Here is a 23,406-nt window from a genome sequence, read left to right as displayed (position 1 = left end):
TCTAGAGGGATCTCGGAGCTTACCGATAGTCAAATTAATAGAGGTATTCAGAGCTGCATCGGAAATTTACTTGGGAATCCTACTGCATTGGCTGTGGCCCATGGATGCTGGGAACCGCCGGAGGCGGAAGACGACCAGCTTGGCTCGGACCGCCTCCTAAGGGCTGGGGACCTGGCATTTCCTGGCCCCCACTCCACCCAAGACTTTGCTGGACACATCAAGGCAAGATGGCCAGGGTCCTCACAATATAAGCACAAGCCTAAAGCCCGATGTTGGTTCTTCTCCAAGTTGGAGAGGTGCGGGCGAGCCTGGTGAGCTAGCATGAGCTCTGATGCCAGTCAAGACCTGCGTGTCTGGGACGTCAGGGGCACAGAGAATGGTGGCTTCTGGAAAAAATAAATAATAATAATTGTATGCTCACGACACCACTCCATGAGGTGATCATCCGTTCTGATACACAAGCCAATCAGATTGTCCAAACTGGATGGAAGCTCCACCCACGGAAGCTCATCCTGTATCGCCTCGTTTAACTCCAAGCGGAAATAGCAGCACTGTGTTGCCTCATTCCACCTGGTGTCAGAAGCCAAACGGTGAAATTCAGCAGCGAACCTGGCTATGGGCTGGCCTACCTGCTGTAAGGCCTGAAGGGCTGCCTTGGAGGTCCCCATACAGTTGGCATCACCGAAGATGATGGATGTAGCTTGAATGAATTCCTTTAATCATTGCAAGAGGGGGCAGGACTGTTCCAGGAGTGGGGAAGCCCTCTCCAGTCAACAAACTTAAGACGAGCCCCACATGGGCCTGGACTGTGGGGAATGATCGGGGGTGTAGAAGGAACAGGAGCTCACATTGGTTCAGGAAACTCTCTCCCCAAAACTTGTCCCGATCTCCAACCAATTTGTTGGGCAGCAGACTCCTCGGCTCTGGGCGGGGCAGAGTAGGAGGACCCAGCAGAGCAACCTGCACTTGTAGGGCCACGTTCTGTGATTGCTGGGCAGTTATTTGCACTTCCAGGTTCTGGATGGAGTCCACCAGTTCCGTAGCATCCATGTTCGCACCAAGAGCCCCGGCCCCAATCCTAAGGGCTCGCAATCTGTCAGCGGACCGGGATGGGGCGGTTTAGCTCAGTGGTCGGAGCGGCGCGCAGGCCTAATGGCTAGAGTCATAGTCAGGAGCCAAAGCCAAGGGTCAAACTGGAAGGCAGGAACTGAATACCAGAGCGAAGGGTTGAGCTGGACTCTGCTGTCAGCAGCCAGGAGTCAAAGCAGAGGGCAGGAACTGGAGTGAGCAGGGTATCAGGCAAGGAGAGGTTCAAGGCGGAGCAGGACAGAGGCAAGGCTCAGTGCAAGGCAGGAGCAGCTGGAATAAGGTACCTCAGGAGCAGGCTCAGTGCTGGGTAAGAGGGTTGAGAAGCTGGCCAGTTGCTGCTGCTGGCCTCTGTAGCCAATCAGGTAGCCTGCCGCAGGCCAGCTGTACTGAGGAAGCTGCCCAGAGACTAGCTTTGCTGCAGGCCCTGGTCCCTGACACACCAAGTGGAAAGAGGCCACCCAGTGTGGTGTTTTCTGGCTCGGCCTACGTGACGATATTAGAGATGAACTGGCGCGGGTGGAGTCCCCATTCGGCCTGGATGTGTTAGTTAATCTGTGCTTCCAGATCAATGACAGCCTGACCGAATGCCACAGAAAAAAAAAGGTCCTCCCTGCTCCTGCTAGCCTCAGCCCCAGAAGGGGGGGGGGTTCGGGGTACCCTTCTCCCCTCCCCAGCAGTCCACACCCACGCTTGTCTGCCGCTACCCTGGTGATGGCCAACCAGCATCCAACACATCTCCAACTCTCTCTCTGGCTGCAGCCCCTTGAGATGCCTGACACCATCGTAGAGGCACTGGTAGACTTGAACACCTCTGGCAATTTCATGGATCTGGAGTTCGCCTAAGCACACAAGCTCCCCATCCAGTGCAAGGACTCCCCCAACTTAGAGGAGTCCACAGATGGGTCACTCCTTTCATTGGGACTGGTCATCCACCAGATGGCTCCCTTTGAGGAAACTAGCTTTTGAAGCCACCAAGAAATCCTCCATTTTGGGCCAATTCATGCACTGCATTCATTAGTTGTCCTTGGCATCCCTGGCTCGTCGCCCATGATTTACGCATCTGCTGGTGGTCAGTCACAATACGCTTTGACTCCCCATTTTGCTGACAATCCTGTTTCCCTAGATCCAACCGGGGACCAGCAACCCTTCGAGGTTTACTCAGTCCTCCAAAGAACTCAGAGACACAAAGAAAGGATTCAAAAGCAACCCCGGCAACCCACTGAACTTCTCCATCAGCTTTAGGGACTCCTGTTCAACAAAAAGAAAGCCAACACTCTCCCACCACATCACTGCTACAACTGCTCCATCAACCTCCAGCCAGGGGCAGAGGTTCCCTTCAGGTGCATTTACTCTCTCTGAACCCAGAGTTACCTTGAAGAAAACCTTCAGAATGGGTTCATTTGCCCTTCCATGTTTCTAGCAGGAGCCTGGATCTTCTCTGTGGCAGAGATGGCTCCCTCTGGCCTTGTTTGGACTACCAAGCTCTGAACAAGATTACAATCCGAAATTGGTACCCCTTACCACTTATTAATGTTTGAAAGACTTTGCTCTGACAAGGTCTTCACAAAGTTGAACATTCACAGAGCTTATAACCTGGTGGGGATCCGGGAAGGAGATAAACGGAAGACCACCTTCTGGACCAGGTACGGCCTCTTTGAGCATTTGCTCATGCTGTTTGGGTTGTGAAACCCCCCCTGCAATTTCATAAATCCTGCAGTTTATAAACGACATCCTTAGGGGCACGCTGGACCAATTTGTCATCATTTACCTGGATGACATCCTTATTTTCTCAGAAAGTCAGGCCCTCCACAATCATCAGGTGCGCAGTCTTGGAGAGATTCTGCCAAAACCACCTCTATGCAAAGCTTGAGAAATGCGAGGTTGGTAGGGACAGAGTGGAATTCTTGGGCTATGTCATCTTGCCTGAAGGATTCGCCATGGACCCGTGTAAGGTAGAAGCAGTATCCAACTGGACCACACCCAAGGACATTCATAGGGTGCAGCAATTCCTAGGGTTCGGCAGTTTCTACAGGTGTTTTATTAAAGGATTCTCTAGCCTGGCTGCACTCATAAAGCCATTCCTGCAAAAGGGGGCCACGCTTGTTTGGTCCATGGATGCTCCCTCAGATTTTGATTGACTGAAGAGGCATTCACTTCAGCATCCATCCTGCTTCACCCACTAAACCATTTAAGATGGAAGCCAATGCCTTGAATTTTGCCATAGGTGCAGTATTGTCTCAATATGTGGGCTCCAGCAACCAACTCCACCCTTTTATTCTTGGAAGCTAACCCCAGTGGGAAAAAAATTATGATATTTGTGACAAAGAGCAATTATCAAGGTGGCTTTCGAGGAGTAGCGCCACTCCTAGAAGCCCAATTCCTGGTCCAAGTCCTGACGGATCACAAGAACCTGGAATATCTTAACCAGTGCTAGGTCTGCTGGTCTCTCTTCTTCACTAGCTTGGTAACTTATCACCTAGGTATGAGAAACGGGCAGGTGGATACCCTATCCCGCAAAAATGAATCTCTCAAATCTGGTGAAGAGAACTCTGCCACCGTGCTCAAAGTATCCAACTTTGTCAATGGGACAATCAACAACAGTCTGACATCCTCCATCCACTCCCTGCTCCCCAATGACCCTGAATGATGTGTGTATCCAACCTGACTCTGGTTTCAGATTAGAGAACAGCCTTCTCTATTGTAAGGGTTGTATTTATGTCCTGGGGGAGGGATAGCTCAGTGGTTTGAGCATTGGCCTGCTAAACCCAGGGTTGTGAGTTCAATCCTTGAGGAGGAGATTTAAGGATCTAGGGCAAAAATCTGTCTGGGGATTGGTCCTGCTTTGAACAGGGGGTTGGACTAGATGACCTCCTGAGGTTACTTCCAACCCTGATATCCTATGGAGGAACAATCTAGCCTTCAGGTATTGAAACTATGGCACAATTTGCTGCTTGCAGGCTATTTTATCCAATTCAAGACCCGGAATCTGGTCTCAAGGACCTTCTGATGGCCAGGCCTATGAGCTTACATCAAAGATTATATAAGGTCCTGCAGCCTCTTCACCTGTACCAAGAATCCACGATCAAAACTCTTAAGTCTCCTCCAGCCTCTGCTCACACTTCCACAGCTATGGACTTCATTGTAGAACTGCCATGCTCCCAGGGACAGTTGGTAATCCCGGTGGCCATCAACCTCCTAACAAAGATGGAGCACTTCATTCCATGCTGAACTGTTCCTACTGCATGGGAGACAGCTCAGCTCTGCATGGAAAATGTTTTCCACTACCACAGGTTATCGACAGGTATTATATTGGATCAAGGACCCAATTCTGGTGGGAATTTCTCAGACTACTTGCCATCGAGTCCCTCACCTCATCCAATAGACTAATGGGCAAACAGAGAGGGTCAATCAAATCATGGAGCAGTATCTTCGCTGCTTTCTGAGTTACCACCAGGATGACTGTCCCCCCCTCCGCCCCGCTGGGCTCTGCTGAATTTGCATATAACAATGTCATCCCCACCTTGACTCACAGCCCATTCTTTGCTAACTATGGCTTTCACCCCTGCTTCAATCCAGATTTACCCATGAGGTCCCTAGTACCGGATGCTGCATATTTAGCCTCCCACCTACACTGGGTGCATAGGAACTCAAGAAACACTTGCAGTCTGTCAAAGAATCCTATAAACACGGAAGAAGACCATGAGGCTGCCCCCAATCTGGCCACAGGGGACAATGTGCAGATCTCTGACCAGAACTTAAATCGAGCTGCCCATCCGCCAAACTAGACTCCCAATATCTAGGCCTCTTCACGTTTATAGATTGGGTAAACCTGGTGGCCTTCAGGTAACAGATCCAAGTCCTTGACGATATACCCCTTCTTTCACATATCACTTTTAAAGCCTTACACTGAGAACCCATATCCAAACCCTCCAACCCCCCACTGCCACCCATAACCGTCTGCGGACAAGAGTATTGGTCCACTGAATCCTCAACTCTAGATGAGTTGGGGGAGGGCCCTAGTACCTGGTGGACTAGGAAAGCTACAGTACAGACAGGCAATCTTGGGAACCGGTAGACTACATCCAACCTCAAAGCATTTACCCAGAGCTGTGTTGGTTCCTGCACCTGCTTGTTCCCAGCCTAGCTCCTGCCTTGGGCTCAGCCTTGCCTCACTCCAAGTAACCCGGCTCTGACCCTCAGCTCCTATTCCTGGCTACTGACTCCTGCACTAACCACTAGGAATGACCACCCATGTCCTGGTCTCTGACACAGCTCAAATACTTCCAACTCCAGGGAATGCCAAGGGTGTTAATTGGCCAAGTAGCTGTAATTCACAGCCCATTAACACCCTCAGAGCCCCCTGGAGTCCTGTACACTGCCACTGGAAACTGAGGTCACTCTATATAGTCTAAAAAAACAGGAGAATTTAGCACAACCTCAGCTTGCAAGGGCTGTGTACACATGGTCAAATACTTCAGGCTCCAGGGAGCTCCAAGGGTCTTAATTGGGTGTGAAATACACCTAAGTGGCCAATTAACATCTCTGGCTTTCCCTGAAGTCCAAAGTACTTGATCATGTAGACTTGCCCTGACTGACTGAACCTCTGGAGGGAGATGGTATCTAATGTCCACGCTGAGCCATTCACATCCCATACCACTGTGCACATGTCCTGCTGCACCCTGCTGGGGGCAGATCCATCAGACCGCCAGGGGGAGCAGAAGGTGATAGTTAATGGGGGGACATTCACTGGATGGAGAGATACGGGGACTGCTAAAATGATAGTTAAGCCCCATGTCATGAAAACCCATCAAATGCTCACAGGGTATAAAGTCTGGATTCAAGTTCCTGGGGTAAAAGCCTTCACTCTACCTACAGCATGGATTTCAATACAGACCCAGGAAAGGTCGGGGCGCTGGTTGTAGGTATGTTGTCAGATATTCCATATTCTTTGCTTGTGGGGAATAACATTATGGCTTTAAAAGCAGAAGGGGCAAAGCAGGCCCCCTCAATTAGCACCAGACGTGCAAGGGATTGTGTGGCCAACATGCAAATGGGGAGGCTGACAGGGAGGGGAGGGTGTATGCCGCCTGAATCAGGTGTATACAGACAAACACCTGAGAGCAGGGGTGAGACAGCCTCCTTCTCCAAGCGAGGGATGAGACCGACCGACGTGAAGGGAAATCAGCTCCCTGCCTACCCTTAGCAGCGACCCCGGGGCAGAACAGAGCATGGTGATCGCGACCCGCCAGGGGTAGGATACGCACAAGTAGAGAGTACTGACACTAAACTAGGAGGCGTGGTAGATACACTAGAGGGTAGGGATCGGATACAGAGGGACCTAGACAAATTAGAGGATTGGGCAGAAAAAAACCTGATGAGGTTCAACAAGGACAAGTGCAGAGTCCTGCACTTAGGACGGAAGAATCCCATGCACTGCTACAGACTAGGGACCGAATGGCTAGGTAGCAGTTCTGCAGAAAAGGACCTAGGGGTCACAGTGGACGAGAAGCTGGATATGAGTCAACAGTGTGCTCTTGTTGCCAAGAAGGCTAACGGCATTTTGGGCTGTATAAGTAGGGGCATTGCCAGCAGATCGAGGAACGTGATCGTTCCCCTTTATTCGACATTGGTGAGGCCTCATCTGGAATACTGTGTCCAGTTTTGGGCCCCACACTACAAGAAGGATGTGGAAAAATTGGAAAGAGTCCAGCGGAGGGCAACAAAAATGATTAGGGGTCTGGAGCACATGACTTATGAGGAGAGGCTGAGAGAACTGGGATTGTTTAGTCTCCAGAAGAGAAGAATGAGGGGGGATTTGATAGCAGCCTTCAACTACCTGAAGGGGGGTTCCAAAGAGGATGGAGCTCGGCTGTTCTCAGTGGTGGCAGACGACAGAACAAGGAGCAATGGTCTCAAGTTGCAGTGGGGGAGGTCCAGGTTGGATATCAGGAAAAACTATTTCACTAGGAGGGTGGTGAAACACTGGAATGCGTTACCTAGGGAGGTGGTGGAGTCTCCTTCCTTGGAGGTTTTTAAGGCCCGGCTTGACAAAGCCCTGGCTGGGATGATTTAGCTGGGAATTGGTCCTGCTTTGAGCAGGGGGTTGGACTAGATGACCTCTTGAGGTCCCTTCCAACTCTGATATTCTATGATTCTATTCTATGAGAGTAAAGCAGCTGCTGGAGTGGGAGCGGCTGCCAGCCCGCTGTGCTCAGGAGGAGCCGGCACCACGCACCCACTGATGCTGCGGTGCCCCAGGGTGCCTCACTCATCACCCTTGCAGCCAGGGGGCTAGAACCAGCGGCCTGTCCCCACCCCCATGTGCAGAGCAGCCGCTTACAGGTAGGAGCTGAAGACACTGTTCAGAGTTATGAATATTTCAGAGTTACAAACAACCTCCATTCCCGAGGGGTCCGTAACTCTGAGGTTCTGCTGTACAGCCAAATGCCAGCTCAGACAAGAATGTAGGTCACATTTACTAGCTTGGGGACTGGATCCTGGCAAGCAGTGACGATAAACTTTAGGTGTCGTGCTGGAAACCAGCTGAACAGGATCTCCCAGTGTGAGCGTGTGGGGAAATGGGCTAATGTGAGTCTTGTCTGTATAAAGCAAAGGAATATCACATAAAAGTAGGGATGTGGTATTACTGTTGTATACAGCAATCCTGAGACCATTACCTGAACCCTGTCCACTTTGGGTGGGGATACTTCAAAAGGGATGTTGAAAAATTGGAGAGGATTCAGAAAAGAGCTACAAGGATGATTCAACCTTTGGCGAACCTGCCTTACAGCAAGAGACGTGAGAGGCTCGTTCTAGTTAGTGTAACGAAGAGAAGATTCCAAGGGGATGGCTCAGTGGTTTGAGCATTGGCCTACTAAACACAGGGTTGTGAGCTCAATCCTTGAGGGGGCCATTTAGGGATCTGGGGCAAAAAAATGTCTGGGGATTGGCCCTGCTTTGTGCAGGGGGTTGGACTAGATGACCTCATGAGGTCCCTTCCAACCCTGAGATTCTATGATCATGATGTACATACATGAGAAAATTTCTGATAACGAGGGCTCTTTAACGGAGCAGACAGAGGCATGGCTGGAAGCCGAAGCTAGATAAATTCAGGCTAGAGATAACATGGAAGTTTTTAACACTGAGGGTAATTAACCACCGGAACAATTTACTTAAAGATGCCGTGGATTCTCTGTCCCTTGAAGACTTTAAACCAAAACTGGATTTCTCATTCGAAAAGCCACTCTCTCGCTCAACCACCAGTCGTTGCGCTGGATGCAGCAATCGCTAGCTGCGGTTTCTCTGTCCTGTGTTAAGCAGGAGGTCAGGATAGATGGGCCTAATGGTCCCTTCTGGCTTTAAAATCTATGAACCCGTGAACTGGACAGGTCAGTTATGCATCGCGTAATGAACCATTTCCTTTCAGCGGTTTTAAAGTCTCTACTTTCAGTTTTCATGAATGTCTCCTTTTATCGTGAGCAAGGGTGTGTCAAGGCAGATGATTTATCTTCTCTATACCATTCCTTAGTTTCTATACCTCTATTTCAACCCCTCCTCTATCTAAACACTCCAAATCTTTTCAACCTCTCCCCAGGGGTTGAGCTGGCCAGTTTGTGGTAGTTGGTTTAACTGTACTTTTCCCAGGGCAGTTGGTCTAACTGTACTTTTCTTGTGCTCAGGAATCTCTGCTTTCATTTAAAAAAATGTAAATGGTTGTGAAAATGCCCTTTAACTGGTGAATGAACGAGTCTGAAATGATGGCTCTGGGAGAGATGTTCTCTTCCTCTAGTTATTGCCAAAGATCATTCACTGAAATTACCTGACGACAATGGTAATTGTCATTGAAAGCATGGGAGAAAGGGAAGGGACAATCAGATTGCAAAGAGCTACTGTGAGTGGAGTCTTGTTTTGGCAAGTGACCTAGGGGAGCTTGGTCTGTGGGCAGAGTCTGAGAGAACATCACTCTTTTTCCGTCCAATTTAATCCATCTCCCCTCATGCCTCTACTGGCTTCTAACCATTCTCATTACCTGTCACTGGACCCTTCTTTTCTGCTGTATCTTTCCAAGACAGGGTGAGCAGTACTGATGAGTTTTCCAGGGAAGGACATCATACCAATTTATATAATGACATTATATAAATTATATATTATTATTTCCTGTCCCAGGTATCCTCACAGTTTTCTCTCTAGTGCCACTGCACACTAAGCAGGTGTTTTCCCTGCAATGTCTACAGCTATGCCCAGAACTTTCTCCTAAAATGTTATAGGAAATGTAGATCCCAACACAAATCATTCCTCCCAGTGTGTTGGCGTTCGTCAGCACTGAACGTCACCCATCATTGTGATGCCCATTCACCTAATGTGCTCAGGTCCCACTGAAGTTCCTTTCAGTCTCCCCTAGTCTTGATTTATGTAAATTTTCCCATCTGACTGCTCACCCCCTTTCTACATGATTAATTAATATACTAAACAACACTGACTCTAGGACCAGATTCTGTTAATTGATCTCATCTTTATTAATCTTACTGTTTGTTTTCTACCTCTTAGCCAGTTTTGAACTCATGACAGAACTTGACCTCTCACCTTTCACAAATGACAACTTGTACCGGACTTTGCCAACAGCTGTTTGAAAACAGAAATAAATTGCTTCTTCTTTATCAAGTATTTTACTGGCACTCTCCAGGTACCATAGGAGACAGGAGAGGCATGTCTCTCCTTAACCGGAGCTGTATTTCCCCTGTCATGTCATGGTCATCATGACACTCTATATCTCTGTCTTTAATTATTGTGTCAGCCAATTTTCCAGCCACTGAAGTAAGGCTCATTGGTGTATACATCCTGCATGATCCCAGCACCTTTTCTAAATGTAGGTACATTTGTTATCCTACAGTTCTGTGCTGTAGTATCTGATTTTAATGAGCGATTGCATACATTTTTTAGCAGCTAGGCGGCTTTGTTCTTAAGTTCTAAGTTCTTTCCGAATTCCTGGTGGTACAACTTCTGTCCTGGCAACTTGTTTCTCTTTAATTTCACAGTTTGTTCTAAGGCTTCGTTTTTCTCCTGTCTGTATCTAAGGCTGTCTGGTATATTACTTGCTATGTTTCTGTACCTTCACTGAGTGAGAGTGGCTTTTAGAATCACATTTCCAGTGAGAAAACTTGCATTTGCAAGTTCAAAATATTCTCTAAAATTCACTTCAAATGAGCTGTTTCTACAAATATTTCTGCCCATAAAGTAATTCATTACGATACACTAAAGGCCACAAACAGAGCCAGAGCCAATGCAACTTCGTATTGAAATAAACATTGAACGGCACCTGCGTGGAGGTATCAGTCCAGAACCAGAATGCTGAGGAGAATCTGGCATCCTGTGTCCCACACTGACAAAGCCAAGATTTGGGGAGAGGGGAAAGACTGCAGTACCTTCATAGAGGTGAAGTTCCTCTGCCGGTCAAACTGAAACTCCATGTCGACAGAACCTGTGCTGAAGCTCTCATTCTTCCAGCCGACATAGTCATACCCTGGCCACACACGGTACTGGTGACTCTGTGTGAAATCGTCCAGTCCCAGTACGCCATCTGTTAGCTGGCCCAGACCTCCATACAAATGCCTAGCAAGAAACGGCTCGTGGTTAGGCAGAGCACCAGAGAAGAGAGAGAACAGAATCACAAAAAGAACAGGAGAACTTGTGGCACCTTAGAGACTAATACATTAATTTGAGCATAAGCTTTCGTGGGCTACAGCCCACTTCATCAGATGCATAGAATGGAACATATAGTAAGAAGATATATATACATACAGAGAACATGAAAAGGTGGACGTTGCCATACCAACTCTAAGAGGCTAATTAATTAAGATGAGCTATTATCAGCAGGAGAAAAAAAACTTTTGTAGTGATAATCAAGATGGCCCTTTCCAGACAGTTGACAAGAAGGTGTGAAGATACTTACAAGTATATACCTTCTTACTATATGTTCCACTCTATGCATCTGATGAAGTGGGCTGTAGCCCACGAAAGCTTATGCTCAAATAAATGTATTAGTCTCTAAGGTGCCACAAGTTCTCCTGTTCTTTTTGCTGATACAGACTAACACAGCTGCTACTCTGAAACAGAATCACAGACTCTTCCGGGTTTGACCTCTATTCCTCTCTTGGTACTGAGAAAGGATTGATTTCATTATACCTACGACACCCTGGAGAGACGAGTACCTAGTTTCAGTCCCGACTATCTCCTGAATGTTCCCAGCCACTCCTTGACCCAAGGCAGCTTCTTCTGTTTTGAGGGACAGTGAGAAGCCTTTTCTCTACTCCTGCATGAGAAGCTGCAGCCAAGCAGCCAGTGCAAAAGCAGAGCTTGGAGAAGCTATCACTGGGCTCAGAGCCTTTCCAGAGTCTGTCAAGCCCCTTTGTGGATCAGAACACAACCAGCTCAGGAACACAGATAGGCCGTTTTCTCTTGCTGAGTGGTTTAGGCCGGGCCAAGCCCTGCACTGGATAAGGCCAGGCAGTTTGTGGGCTGATCTGAACCATTTGCCAGTGAGAGCAAAACACAGCCACGGACAACTCCTGAGAGAGGAAACGGAGACTCTAAAAAGGGACATGTCAGTTTCACCAAATAGGTGGGGCTCAACCCTGGGATTTTTGCCACTGAGCTGTGGAGGGGGCCGTGTGGAGCTGCCTGCCGAGGGACAGCGCTGGGGAGACTATCACAGGAAGGCTGCTCCTCACGCTAGTGGAGTGCACAGTCTGCTCCTCTCATTGGGCTGGCCCAGACTGCTCTCTCTGGTGCACCGGCTCTGCTCCAGGGGCTTGTGTGGACCCTGCCTGCTCCCCTCCCCTGGGAGAGCAGGAGTAAACGGTCCCTGTGCACCACCGTGCAGATTGGGCAAGGGCAGTTACCATGGAGACCCTTGTGCAGATGTGTGAAAGGGGAGTCTCTTGCCTGCCCCTGTGCACCTGAGCAAGGGACCTCCAAATCCAGCCTGTAGACAGCAACACACCCAAACTCTGACTCTCCTGAGAGACGCTGGCTTTGGATTTGGGCAGGACTTTCCAGGACACCTGAGTTAACCTCTTAGATGGAAGAGCCCCTATGGAGTGAGGATAACAGACTTCAGACATTTCGCTCCTGCAGACTATTCTAATCTCCTAGAAACCCTTAACAGAGTTTCCGTATGGGCCTGATTGTGTCTCCTTGACCTGTGCATGGAAGGGGATCAGCAACCTCCATGGCAATTTTTCAGACTAACAGTTTATTTGCTGAAAAATGCACTTGCCGTCAACCCAAAACCATTTGTGACTTCGACATGAAGGAGGGGGCGGGACCCACCTTACAGTCCAGTTGATGGGGCACTTACTTGCGATGTGTGGACCCAGATCTGAATGATTGCTCTGGAGCAGGGATTTGAACCCCTACGTTCTCCCCTCCCATGCGAATATCCTAACTGCCACGCTAGCCTGAGGTGGGGCTTTTTCACCTGTCGAAGCTGTTCCACTTTGTATAAATAATTAAATATTCATTGGCGCAGGGACTTGAACTTGTGTTAACTCTCCCCAGCCCCCTGAGGAGTTCCCTAACCACCAAACTACTGACTCATTCTTATCCTTTCTCTTTGGATAACTAAACTGTCAGACTTTAACAACTCTCTATTTAGCACATGCAAACTGAGATTTTTTTCAGAGCCTTTTATCTTATCCAAATTTCAGCAGGTTTTCACAGGGACAGTCCGCAAAAGGCATTTTGCTGGCATGAGGGTGACCCGGTGGCAAAATCTCATGTCCCTGCTCTACGGCATGGAAGCTCTAGGACTTCTCAATGAATCGGTTGTAAGACATTTTTAACAGGTGCAAAATAACATATTTTTCCTTAATTTTATTCTTGGAAGCAGCTGAAGTGTTTTTGCTGAAACTTAACAAAAAACAAAAACAAAACAAAAAAAATCAGTCTGAAACAGACACCCAAGCATAGAAAATTTCAGCCAGAACTGTTCAAGTTTGGCAAAGTTAGAACAAACTGAAAACAGGGTCTTATAATGGGAAGATTCTCTATATCCTAGTAAGGAAGGAAGGATGGAAGTTGATAAAGTTCAGGTAGGAACTGAAGAGAAAAAGTCAAATGAAAAAGAATCCCATTCAATTACATCACATAATGGCTGACAACTTTCATAAGTGCTTGGATACAAATGCTAGAAGTCTAAATACTAAGATGGGTGAACTTGAGTATCTGATATTAAATGAGTATATCACAGAAACCTGGTGGAACAATGATAATCAATGGGACATGGTAATACTAGGGTACAAAATACATAGGAATGACAGAGTAGGTCTCCCTGGTGGGGGAGTTACACTATATGTGAAAGAAAGCATACAGTCAAAGAGAATAAAAATCTTAAATTAATCAAACGGTACTATAGAATCTCCAGAGATAGAAATTCCATGCTTGAATAATAAGCATATAACAGCAGAGATATACTAGCGATCACTTGACCAGGATGGTGATGGTAATTGTGAAATGCTCCAGGAGATTAGACATGCTATACAAAATAGAAAACTCAATTAATAATGGAGAATTTCAACTATCCCCATATTGACCAACTACATATCACCCCAGGATGGGATGCAGAGACAAAATTTATTGACACCATCAATGACTGCTTCTTGGAGCACCTAGTCCTGGAATCCACAAGAGGAGAGGCAATTCCTGATTTAGCCCTAAGTGAAGCACAGGATCTGATCTGATCCAAGCTGAACTGCTTGGTAAAGTGACCATAACAATTAAATTTAACATCCTTGTTGAGGGAAACACCAAAGAATCCCAACAGTGTAGCATTTAATTTGAGAAAGGGGAACTACACAAAAATGAGGAAGCTAGTTAAACGGAAATTAAAAGATACAGTCCAAAAAGTGAAATGCCTGCAAGCTGCATGGAAACTTTTTAAAAGCATAATAGATGCTAAAATAAAATGTATACCCCAAATTAAAAAAAAATGTAAGAGGACCAAAAAAGTGCCACTATGGCTAAACAACAAAGTAAAAGAAACGGCTAGAGGCAAAAAGGCATCCTTTAAAAACCGGAAGTTAAATCCTACTGAGGAAAATAGAACGGGGCATAAATTCTGGCAAGTAAAGTGTAAAATTATAATTAAGCAGGCCAAAAAAGAATTTGAAGAGCAACTAGCCAAAGACTCAAAAACTAACAGCAATAAAATGTCTAAGTACATCAGAAGCAGAAAGCCTGCGAAACAGTCAGTGGGGCCACTGGACAATTGAGGTGAGAAAGGAACTTTCAAGGACGATAAGGCCATTGCAGAGAAGCTAAATTAATTCTTTGCATGAGACTTCACTGCAGAGGATGTGAGGGAGATTCCCACACTTGAGCCATTATTTTTAGGTGACCAATCTGAGGAACTGTTCCAGATTGAGGTGTCAATAGAGGAGTTTTTGGAACAAATTGATAAATTAAACAGTAATAAGCCATCAGGTCCAGATGGGATTCACCCAACAGTTCTGAAGGAACTCAAATATGAAATTGCAGAACTACTAACTGTGGCCTGTCACCTATCATTTAAATCAGCTTCTGTACCAGATGATTGGAGGACAGGTAATGTGACACCAATTTTTTAAAAAGGCTCCAGAGGCAATTCTGGCAATTACAGGCCGATAAACCTAACTTCAGTACCAGACATATTGGTTGAAATTACAGTAGAGAACAGAATTATCAGACACAGAGATTAACCTGATTTGTTGTGGAAGAGTCAACATGGCTTTTGTGAAGGGCAATCAGACCTCACCAATCTATCAGAATTCTTTGAGGGGGTCAACAAACAGGTGGACAAAGGTGATTCAGTGGATATAATGTACCTGGACTTTCAGAAAGCCTTTGACAAGGGCCCTCACCAAAGGCTCTTAAGCAAAGTAAGTAGACATGGGATAAGAGGGAAGGTCCTCTCATGGATCAGTAACTGGTTAAAAAACAGAAAACAAAGGATAGGTATAAATGGTCAGTTTTCAGAATGGAGAGACAGGGGGTCTGTACTAGGACCAATGCCGTTCACCATATTCATAAATGATCTGGAAAAAGGGGTAAACAGTGAGGTGGCAAAATTTCAGACAATACAAAATTACTTAAGATAGTTAAGAACAAAGCAGAATGTGAAGAGTTACAAAGGGATCTCACTAAACGGAGTGACTGGGCAACAAAATAATAGATGAAGTTCAGTACTGATAAATGCAAAGTGATGCACATTGGAAAACATAATCCCAACTATACACTCAAGAAAGAGATCATGGAGACATTGTGGATAGTTTTCTGAAAACATCCACCCAATGTGCAGCAGCAGTCTAAAAAGCGAACAGAGTGTTAGGAACCATTAGGAAAGGGACAGATAATAAGATCAAAAATATCATAATGTCACTATATTAACCCAGGGTACTCCCAGTTTTGGGAGTACTGCCCGTCTCAAAAAAGATATATTAGAATTAGAATACGTACAGAGAATGGCAACAAAAATGATTAAGGGTATGGAACATCTTCCATATGAGGAGAGATTAAAAAGAGTGGGACTTTTCAGCTTGGAAAAGAGATGACTAAGAGGGGATATAATAGAGATCTGTAAAACTGTGACTTGTGTGGCGAAAGTGAATACGGAAATGTTATTTACTCCTTCACATAACACAAGAGCCAGGGGGTCACTCAATGAAATTAATAGGCAGCAGGTTTAAAACAAACATAAGGAAATACTTCTTCACACAACAGACAGTCAACCTGTGGAACTTGTTGCCAGAGGATGTTGCGAAGGCCAAAACTATCTCAGGGTTCACTAAAGAACTAGATAAGTTCATGGAGGATAGGTCCATCAATGGCTATTAACCAAGATGGTCAGGGATGCAACGCTATGCTCTGGGTTTCCCTAGCCTCTGTTTGCCAGAAACCAGGAGTGGAGGACAGGGGATGGATCACTTGTTAATTGCCCTGCTCATTCCCTCTGAGGAATCTGGCACTGACCACGGTAGGAAGACAGGACACTAGGCTAGATGGATCATTGATCTGACACAGTGTGTTCTGAAGCATGCTGGTAAAAGTGACTCTGCCAGAGTGGGAATTCTCCTTCGTGGACCGCATGGAAACATAACAGCTCTCCTGGATCACGGTGGCTACTCTTTTCACATAATGAACATCCTTCTATGATAATCCCGATATAACAAATCATGCCAAGCCATTACTCTGGTCTTGGGTTCACCTCATGAAATCCATTATGGACTTCACTATTATCCCTCGGAAACTATGATGATGGGCAGTGATATAAAACCCATAGATAGAGAGAGAGATGTAATTGAGAATTTCTTTTTCTGGCACTCAGGAATGACTACCATTCCTCTACCAAAGAGAAGTCCTGCTCCTTCATAAGCCAGGACACCATCCTTCTTTTCTCTTGGCCATGTCATTACTGTCATTACTACTTGGAGCTGTGAATCTCCTTTAGTGACTTCTTGAACGGCTGCTGTGCTAGCAGGCCTCCCAGCCTGACAGCATATATCCATCTCTCCTCTGCAAATGAGTCTCCCTTTTCTGGAGGGGATTCCACCATTATTGTGAATGTCGTCTCCACCAGGACCCTCAGCCTGTGTGGGTGTATTGTACTGCGAGGCTGTGCTTCTGGAGCTGCAGAAACATTCTCCAAAAGTGTGCTAACGGATGGCTTCCTAAAAGGTGCCTCCAAAGGCTTGTGATCGGTCTGAATTAGGACTGTTATTGCTGAAAGTAAATTAATGAAACTTTCTCATTGCATACAAGGCTGCAAGCAACTCTTTCTCACTCTCTGCTTAGCTTTGTTCGGCAGTATTAAGCTCTTGTGAGGGATCTGTTACTGGCTTGGCTTTCTTGTATTAAACCTGCTCTCAACCCATTTTCCAGGGCATAAAACTTGAGAATTGAGAACTGTTGGGGTGTGGAAAGGGGCTGGATTACTGGAATCTAGAAACTTCTGGAAGGTAAGCAGGGGCAAGATAATATAATTCTACATCAAGATGGCTGACTCTTTTTATTTGCCAGTCTTCACTGCTGAAGTCTCGGGATAATTGTTTCTCATTCTAAATGTAGTAAATGTGAATGCTACAGATCATGCTAATGGGTGACTAGGGCGTAGGGCTCGATTCTGCCACCCATACTTACCCTGGATTGTATTTCACTCACACGAGAGGTCACTCTCAGATTGGATGAGCTTCTGAAGTCAAGGGTCTTCTGGTGATGGTGCATATTGGCACTAATGACACTGCATCATAGATTATAGATAACTGCAGGGAACTGGGAAGGGTATTGAAGAAGAAGAATGTCCAAACCATCTTCTCAGAGGCTGTTCCTGTCCCGTGAGCAAAGGAAGGCAGAAGATTCTGGAAGTGAACCGCAGGCTGTGAAGTGGTGTAGGGTAAGGTAGAGTAACACTGGTCCTCCTTCTACAGGAAGAGGGGACTGTACAGTGTGGATGGCCTCAATATCAGCAGAAGGGGAACCAATCTCCGCAGGACAGACTAGCTTGCATAGTCAGGAGGGCGTTATAGTAATAGCAAATGGGGAGGATGAACAGAGGGAAGACATGAGGACTTAGCTCAAAATGGAGATTTTGAGAACAACATTTAATCAAGAAGTACACAGACATGAAGAGAAGAAATGAACTGCCTACACACCACTGCTGGGAGCCTGGGTAACAAACCAGATGAGTTGGAATTGCTTGTTTATGAGCATAAATTCGATCTAGTTGGTTGGTATTACTGAAACCCGGTGGAAAGATTCACATGACTGGAAAGTTAAAATCAATGGTTATAACTACGCTTGGCAGATTTTTTTTTTTATAATTCTGATAGATAATATCAATGTTTATTTTTAAGCATTTTATTTTTTTTATCTATTTAAATATTTATAGTTGCAGGAAATGATGGGGGATCAGACAATAATTATTTAATGATAGTAGATGTTGAGATTCAAAAAATTAAAGCTTTGTAACCATTAAAGCAGAAATTGTCAACATCAGAGGGTAAAAAGATCCAAAGTAAATATCTTAAATCAAACGGATGGGCTGTTTACCACACACTTGCCCAGAAAGGGTTAATGAAGACCGAGAAGGAGGCTAATTAACCCCACAAGTCACAGCTGAGGGGAATCAGGTGGCTAAGTAATCCCATGACTGAGTCAGACAGCCCAGCTGAGGAGGAATGACCTGGGCTGGGACTATAAAGACAGGGAATTGGAAGCAGAGGGGTGGCTAGGATACTCTGCAGTGGCTCCCTGGGAGAAGGGAGGTGCTTTGGGGCTAGCAATCCCAGCGGGGAAGGTAGGGTAGGGCTCAGGGAAAGGCAGTAAAGTCTAGACGGGAACAAACCTTGACTGCTAGCTAGAGGGTCCCTGAGCTGGAATCTGGAGTAGAGGGCGGGCCTGGGTTCCCCAGCCACTGAGGAAATGGCACCATGGGGCAAGAGACTGAGACTGCTCGTGTGCAGAGAGACTTTGAAAGACTTTGATACCCCGGAAGGGGAAAATGCATAGAGTGACCTGGCTGGAGGTCTCGTGCTGTGAGAGAAGGGCTGCAGACCCAGAGAGAGAGGCGGAGAGATGGCATGCAAAGGGGGCTGACCCGGAGAGATGGCATGGAAGGGGCGCTGACCTCACGCGCTATTCCCCAGCGATACCAGGAGGAGGCGCCATCCTAGCAGTGAGTGGAGCACCCTATCACAGTTGGCGGAGAATGCGGGCAATGATGGTCACCCTGATACAAAGGGAGTCTGAAAGACTGTGCAGGAGATTGCCCCTGATAGAATGGGAGTATGAGAGACTCACAGACGGTTTGAGACTGTTGCCCCAATACAAGGGGAGTGGGAAAAGCTGTAGAAGAAACACTTGAGGCAAAGGGACAATGAGGCTGCCATGTGCAGAGGCCTTCTTTGTGAAGGGTGGGTGTACCCTCTCACACTGGACCACAGAGCTGCCACCCACTGTCCACTGCTACCACCTGATCTCCTCAATGCCAGTGCAGGTCTAGCCAGACCCCCAAGTTGTAACCTTGAGGTGCCAATGGTGGTTAGACAACCTCAGTCCTAGAAGTTGCTGTAGTTAGCATTACCTCTGTCTTGCCTGGACTGAGCCTCAACCATGCCCCGATCTCTGGAACCTCCCTGGCAGAAAGCCACTCACAGCAGTTTCCTCCACTCCCCCATGGAGCAGCAGATGGGTTAGCAACGTTAGTGATCGACAATAGCAAAAGCAGCTGACATATCTAATAGTACAAGCAGGGAGACCTGATCAATGTCCATCACTAGGAGATCACTGACCAACGCAATAAGTGCAGCCTCGGAGTCAAACCCTGGTTTGTACCCAGCCTGACAGCTGTGTCTCTACAACTCTCTCCATCCTTTTAACCAAAAGGGGAAGGCAAAAACCTGGACAATAGCTGGCCATATAACAACGGGTGTATGCAGACCCCCTTCATCCTGCCGTCTCCAGCAATGGACCCAATACTTTCCCGCTAACTTTCACCAGCCAGAAGAGCATGGGTCTGATGCACTACAGGCCTGCATGCCCTTTCGGGACAGTATCTGCCCAACACATCACCAGAGGAATTAAAACAACCACATCCCTCAACTAGCAAAGTGGCCGATTCCAGAAGGATTCTGGGACTAAAAGTATAGCGATAGGCTCAGGGACAAAGAGGAGACAAGATGCACAGTGCCAGAGAGAGACCAGGGCCGCCAGTCCCACCTGCGCTCCTGGAAGCCATCGTAGGTTGAGTCATTCAGGTAAATGATGGGAGAGCCAGGGGCCGCTATCGTCCCTCCCTCAGGGATGCTGTAGGACGCCAAACCATCTAGAAAAGAAGGCCACAGAGCTGAGAAAACACGTCAGCAGCTGCTTCTCGTTTTCTCTGTCCACAGGGTTTCCTCTTCCTTCTTGATCTGAGCAAACATTGGTCAACAGGAAGCTGTAAGGGCCTGGCACTCACCGCAGGAGTGGGGCAGCCAGTGTGTCCTCACCACAGTGCTGGGGACAGGCAGCCCAGGGACCCTGGGTAGCCCCTGTAGAAGGAATATGAAAACGGGTCCTTACCAAACCAGATGCAGCCGTAGAGCTCCACCCTCATGCAGACAGTCATGGGCAGCTCCGTTACAGGGATCACCCGGATATAACGGGCAATGATTGGGGGCCGAAGATCTTTCAGGACCACATCGTATGTATCAATGTTGCCTTGAATCACCTGGAAACAGAGGATGACTTAAGTGACCAGCTGCAAACACAGCAGGACACACACTCATGGCCTTAAATGCAGCTGGAGAGAATGAGCCTGGAAAAAAGAAGCTGGCAAAACAAAGCACAACTGCCTGACTCCAACACTCGCAGAGCCCCTCCCTGCTGTGTGCAGGGTGGGGGCGGGGCTAGGGCAGCACAATCACACAGCCCCTCACTGCTCTGGGCAGGGCGGCGGGCTTGGGAGAAGCTGGGCTCTGCAGTTTGAAGACAGTGGGAGAAATTCAATTCTGGTGTAAATCCAGTGAAGTGAATAGACTTAAACAAAGGATGATTTTGGCCCAGAATGGTTGACATGATGGAGTCCTGAACCCTCTGCCTCACCAGCTGACATCCCCTTTTCCCTCACATTAGAGGCTGTTCATGCTATAATACATGATAAATTAAAAAATAATAATTATTATTGATAATAACAATCTGATAACATGAAGGAGCAGCAAGAGACTTGCGATGGCTGGTGATACACCAGCAGGAACCTTTTGTTATCCAGGACGTATGTCATTCATTAACAAGAGAATCAAAAGTTGGCAATCAATGTTCACTGTGTTCTAGTGTCAGATAAAGCAGTTCATTATGACCTGCTGAGCATTTCCAGCGATGGAGAATGTCATTGCAATAGTTAGCATTCCACTCAGAGCTGGATTAAGATCTGGGAGTCATGTGATTATGTCTGAATCCCAGCTACATTAAGAGAAAAAAATGGACACTTGTTCTCACGGTTTTTGAAAAAAAATCTTGAAGACATGACCTGGATGTAACTAATGTAGCACCGTCTGCCTGAGTCTGAAGAGAGCCTGAGACGATAGCTCTGAGAGGGGCAATAGTCCTGAGTATAACTAACTTAGCCTCCTTTTAAAGACAGGCATCCAGCATACCTCCTATCCTACCCAACCGATATCCAATCCACCCCCATTCTGTATGCCCTCCCCTCCTCAGAGAAAGGTGCTCTGGGTGAAGGCAGCAGAAAAGATGGCTCTGCAGTTTGTAGTTTAGGCGAGGAGAGGAAACACCCCTGGCTAGTGGGAAAGTGGTGGGCACATGGTCCCAGACCTGGATTTCAACATGTCTTAGCTGAGCATCCAGGCATGTGGGGTCTGGGGGTTAGCCAGGTGACTCAATCTCAGGTGAGGGGAATGGCTGGTGCTTGGGGCTCAGTTACAGAGAATTGTGCTGCATATCCTAGTAGACTGGGGAGTCAGGCCCAGCGGCAGAGCCCTTGGCAAGGTTTAGCATTAACACAGAGGTGAGATGCTGTAGCGACAGGCAGCAGGCAAAGGTAAAGGGGGACTGTATCTCCTGGAATTCAAAGTCTATGCGGCTTTTACAACTGCTATGGAAAGCCCAGAGGCTGTGTTGAGAGGATAGGAGCCCTGTAAACCCCCCCTCTGCACCCACCTGCCTGCCCTGCCGATCTTTCCAGGAGATCCAGCGCTCCCCATTGCGGCTGTAATCGATGCGGTAGGCACGGGCGAACTCTTTGCCTGTGGCACGGGCATGCCGTCCCTGCGTCCCGATCAGCGTGATGAAAAAGAATTTGTGCAGATCGATTTGGAGGAACTGCACATCTTCCGGCTGCAACAGGCCTGCTGGGCACCACGCTCCATCCCCTTCTTCCCTCTGCAGCCTGATGGGGTGAGAGATGCACATCTAAAAGGCCTTACTCCCAAGGGTCTAGCCTTCCAGGCACTCCTCCCTCCCAAGGAAGGAACTGCAGCATGAAGGGGCACTATCCTAGCCTATGTTCTTTGGCACAGACACGGTGACTTCTTCAGTCCATCCATAAGCCACTCCAGGGCTTCTGCAGCATTGTGAGGCAAGAGATGAACAAGTGCCCCAAAGGCTGACATAGTCGCTTTGGCATAACTTATTGCTAGCACGCCTTGTTTACACTGCCATATTTGGCACCCCCGGCCTACGTTCAGCAGCATGGGGGTTGATAATGCTTTAAGTGCCTGTGTAGAAGAGACCGAAGACATCATGTTAGCTTTTCATCTGTAAATTGCACTGTATATATAGATATCTGCTATGATACAAAAACAAACCTATGGTAAAAGCATCTGCTAGAGGGCTTTCCCTTCACCCCCTCCCCTGGTTCTTGTCATGCAGACAGAAAGCAGAAGACCAGAAGTCCGAAGGGCAGACAATGCAATGTTTATTGAGGTTAGTTCCAAGCGCCAGCAGAATCTGTTTCCCAGTGTCCCCCTTCCCAGCTCTGATGCCTCAGAGCCTTGCTTGTGTCCCCGTTCCCCACTCCCACCTCCTCCTTCGTAGCAGGCCCAAATATACCTGCAGTGCACGCCTCTAGTCACACTCCTTACAACTTATGGTCATGTTCCATTTTGGAGGGTTGTGAGTCTGGGGGCTTTGTCCCACCTCTTTTGTATCCCATGGGAGGGGTAAGGAGTCAGGTCGTGTCTGGCCAAGGCCAGGCTTTTCTTTGACTTTTAGTGTTTCTTATGCCTCCCTCCCATGCCCCCTTGCCCCTCCTAACTGATCGCTTGACCTTGGCTTGAGAGAGGCGCTAGGCAGCCTTCCAGTGTGTGCTCATACACTCCCATGATATCCAAAACACTTTAGTTCAGTGCTTCTCAAAGTCGGGCCGCCGCTTGTTCAGGGAAACAAGCGGTCCAGGCCGGTTTATTTACCGGCCTCGTCCGCAGGTTCAGCCAATCGCGGCTCCCACTCCCAGTCAATCGCGGTTCACTGCTCCAGGCCAATGGGGGTTGCGGGAAGTGGCGCGGGTCGAGGGATGTGCTGGCCGCCCTTCCTGCAGCCCTCATTGGCCTGGAGTGGCGAACCGTGGCCAGTGGAAGCTGCAATCAGCCGAACCTGCAGCCGCAGCAGGTAAACAAACAGACCCGGCCCGCCAGGGGCTTTCCCTGAACAAGCGGTGGACCGGCTTTGAGAAGCACTGCTTTAGTTCATAGAATCATGAAGATTAGGGTTGGAAGAGGAGGATCTAGTTCAATCCCCTGCTCAAAGCAGGACCAACACCAACTAAAACATCTTATCTCATCATCTCTTTTC

At 47.5% G+C, this 23,406-nt stretch overlaps 1 protein-coding gene across 6 annotated transcripts in view; it reads right to left on the bottom strand.

The window, feature by feature from the left end:
* LOC101941056 (discoidin domain-containing receptor 2-like) overlaps positions 1-23,406 on the bottom strand; it is a 147,374-nt gene that overhangs the window by 38,693 nt on the left and 85,275 nt on the right. For 5 of the 6 annotated variants that reach the window (XM_065572182.1, XM_065572183.1, XM_065572184.1 and 2 more), the window contains 4 exons: positions 21,775-22,003; positions 20,182-20,329; positions 19,837-19,942; positions 10,512-10,698 (listed from right to left, as the gene is read on the bottom strand). In XM_065572182.1, the coding sequence (XP_065428254.1) occupies positions 10,512-10,698; positions 19,837-19,942; positions 20,182-20,329; positions 21,775-22,003 (670 nt within the window). The remainder of the gene's footprint in view (positions 1-10,511; positions 10,699-19,836; positions 19,943-20,181; positions 20,330-21,774; positions 22,004-23,406) is intronic. The other variant, XM_065572185.1, reaches the window with a different exon arrangement.

The sequence above is a fragment of the Chrysemys picta genome, chromosome 18 (genome assembly GCF_011386835.1).
Source record: "Chrysemys picta bellii isolate R12L10 chromosome 18, ASM1138683v2, whole genome shotgun sequence".
NCBI classification, from domain to species: domain Eukaryota; kingdom Metazoa; phylum Chordata; order Testudines; family Emydidae; genus Chrysemys; species Chrysemys picta.
The sequence above is the reverse complement of the archived record's forward strand: the minus strand, read 5'-3'. Positions and strand labels throughout refer to the sequence as shown.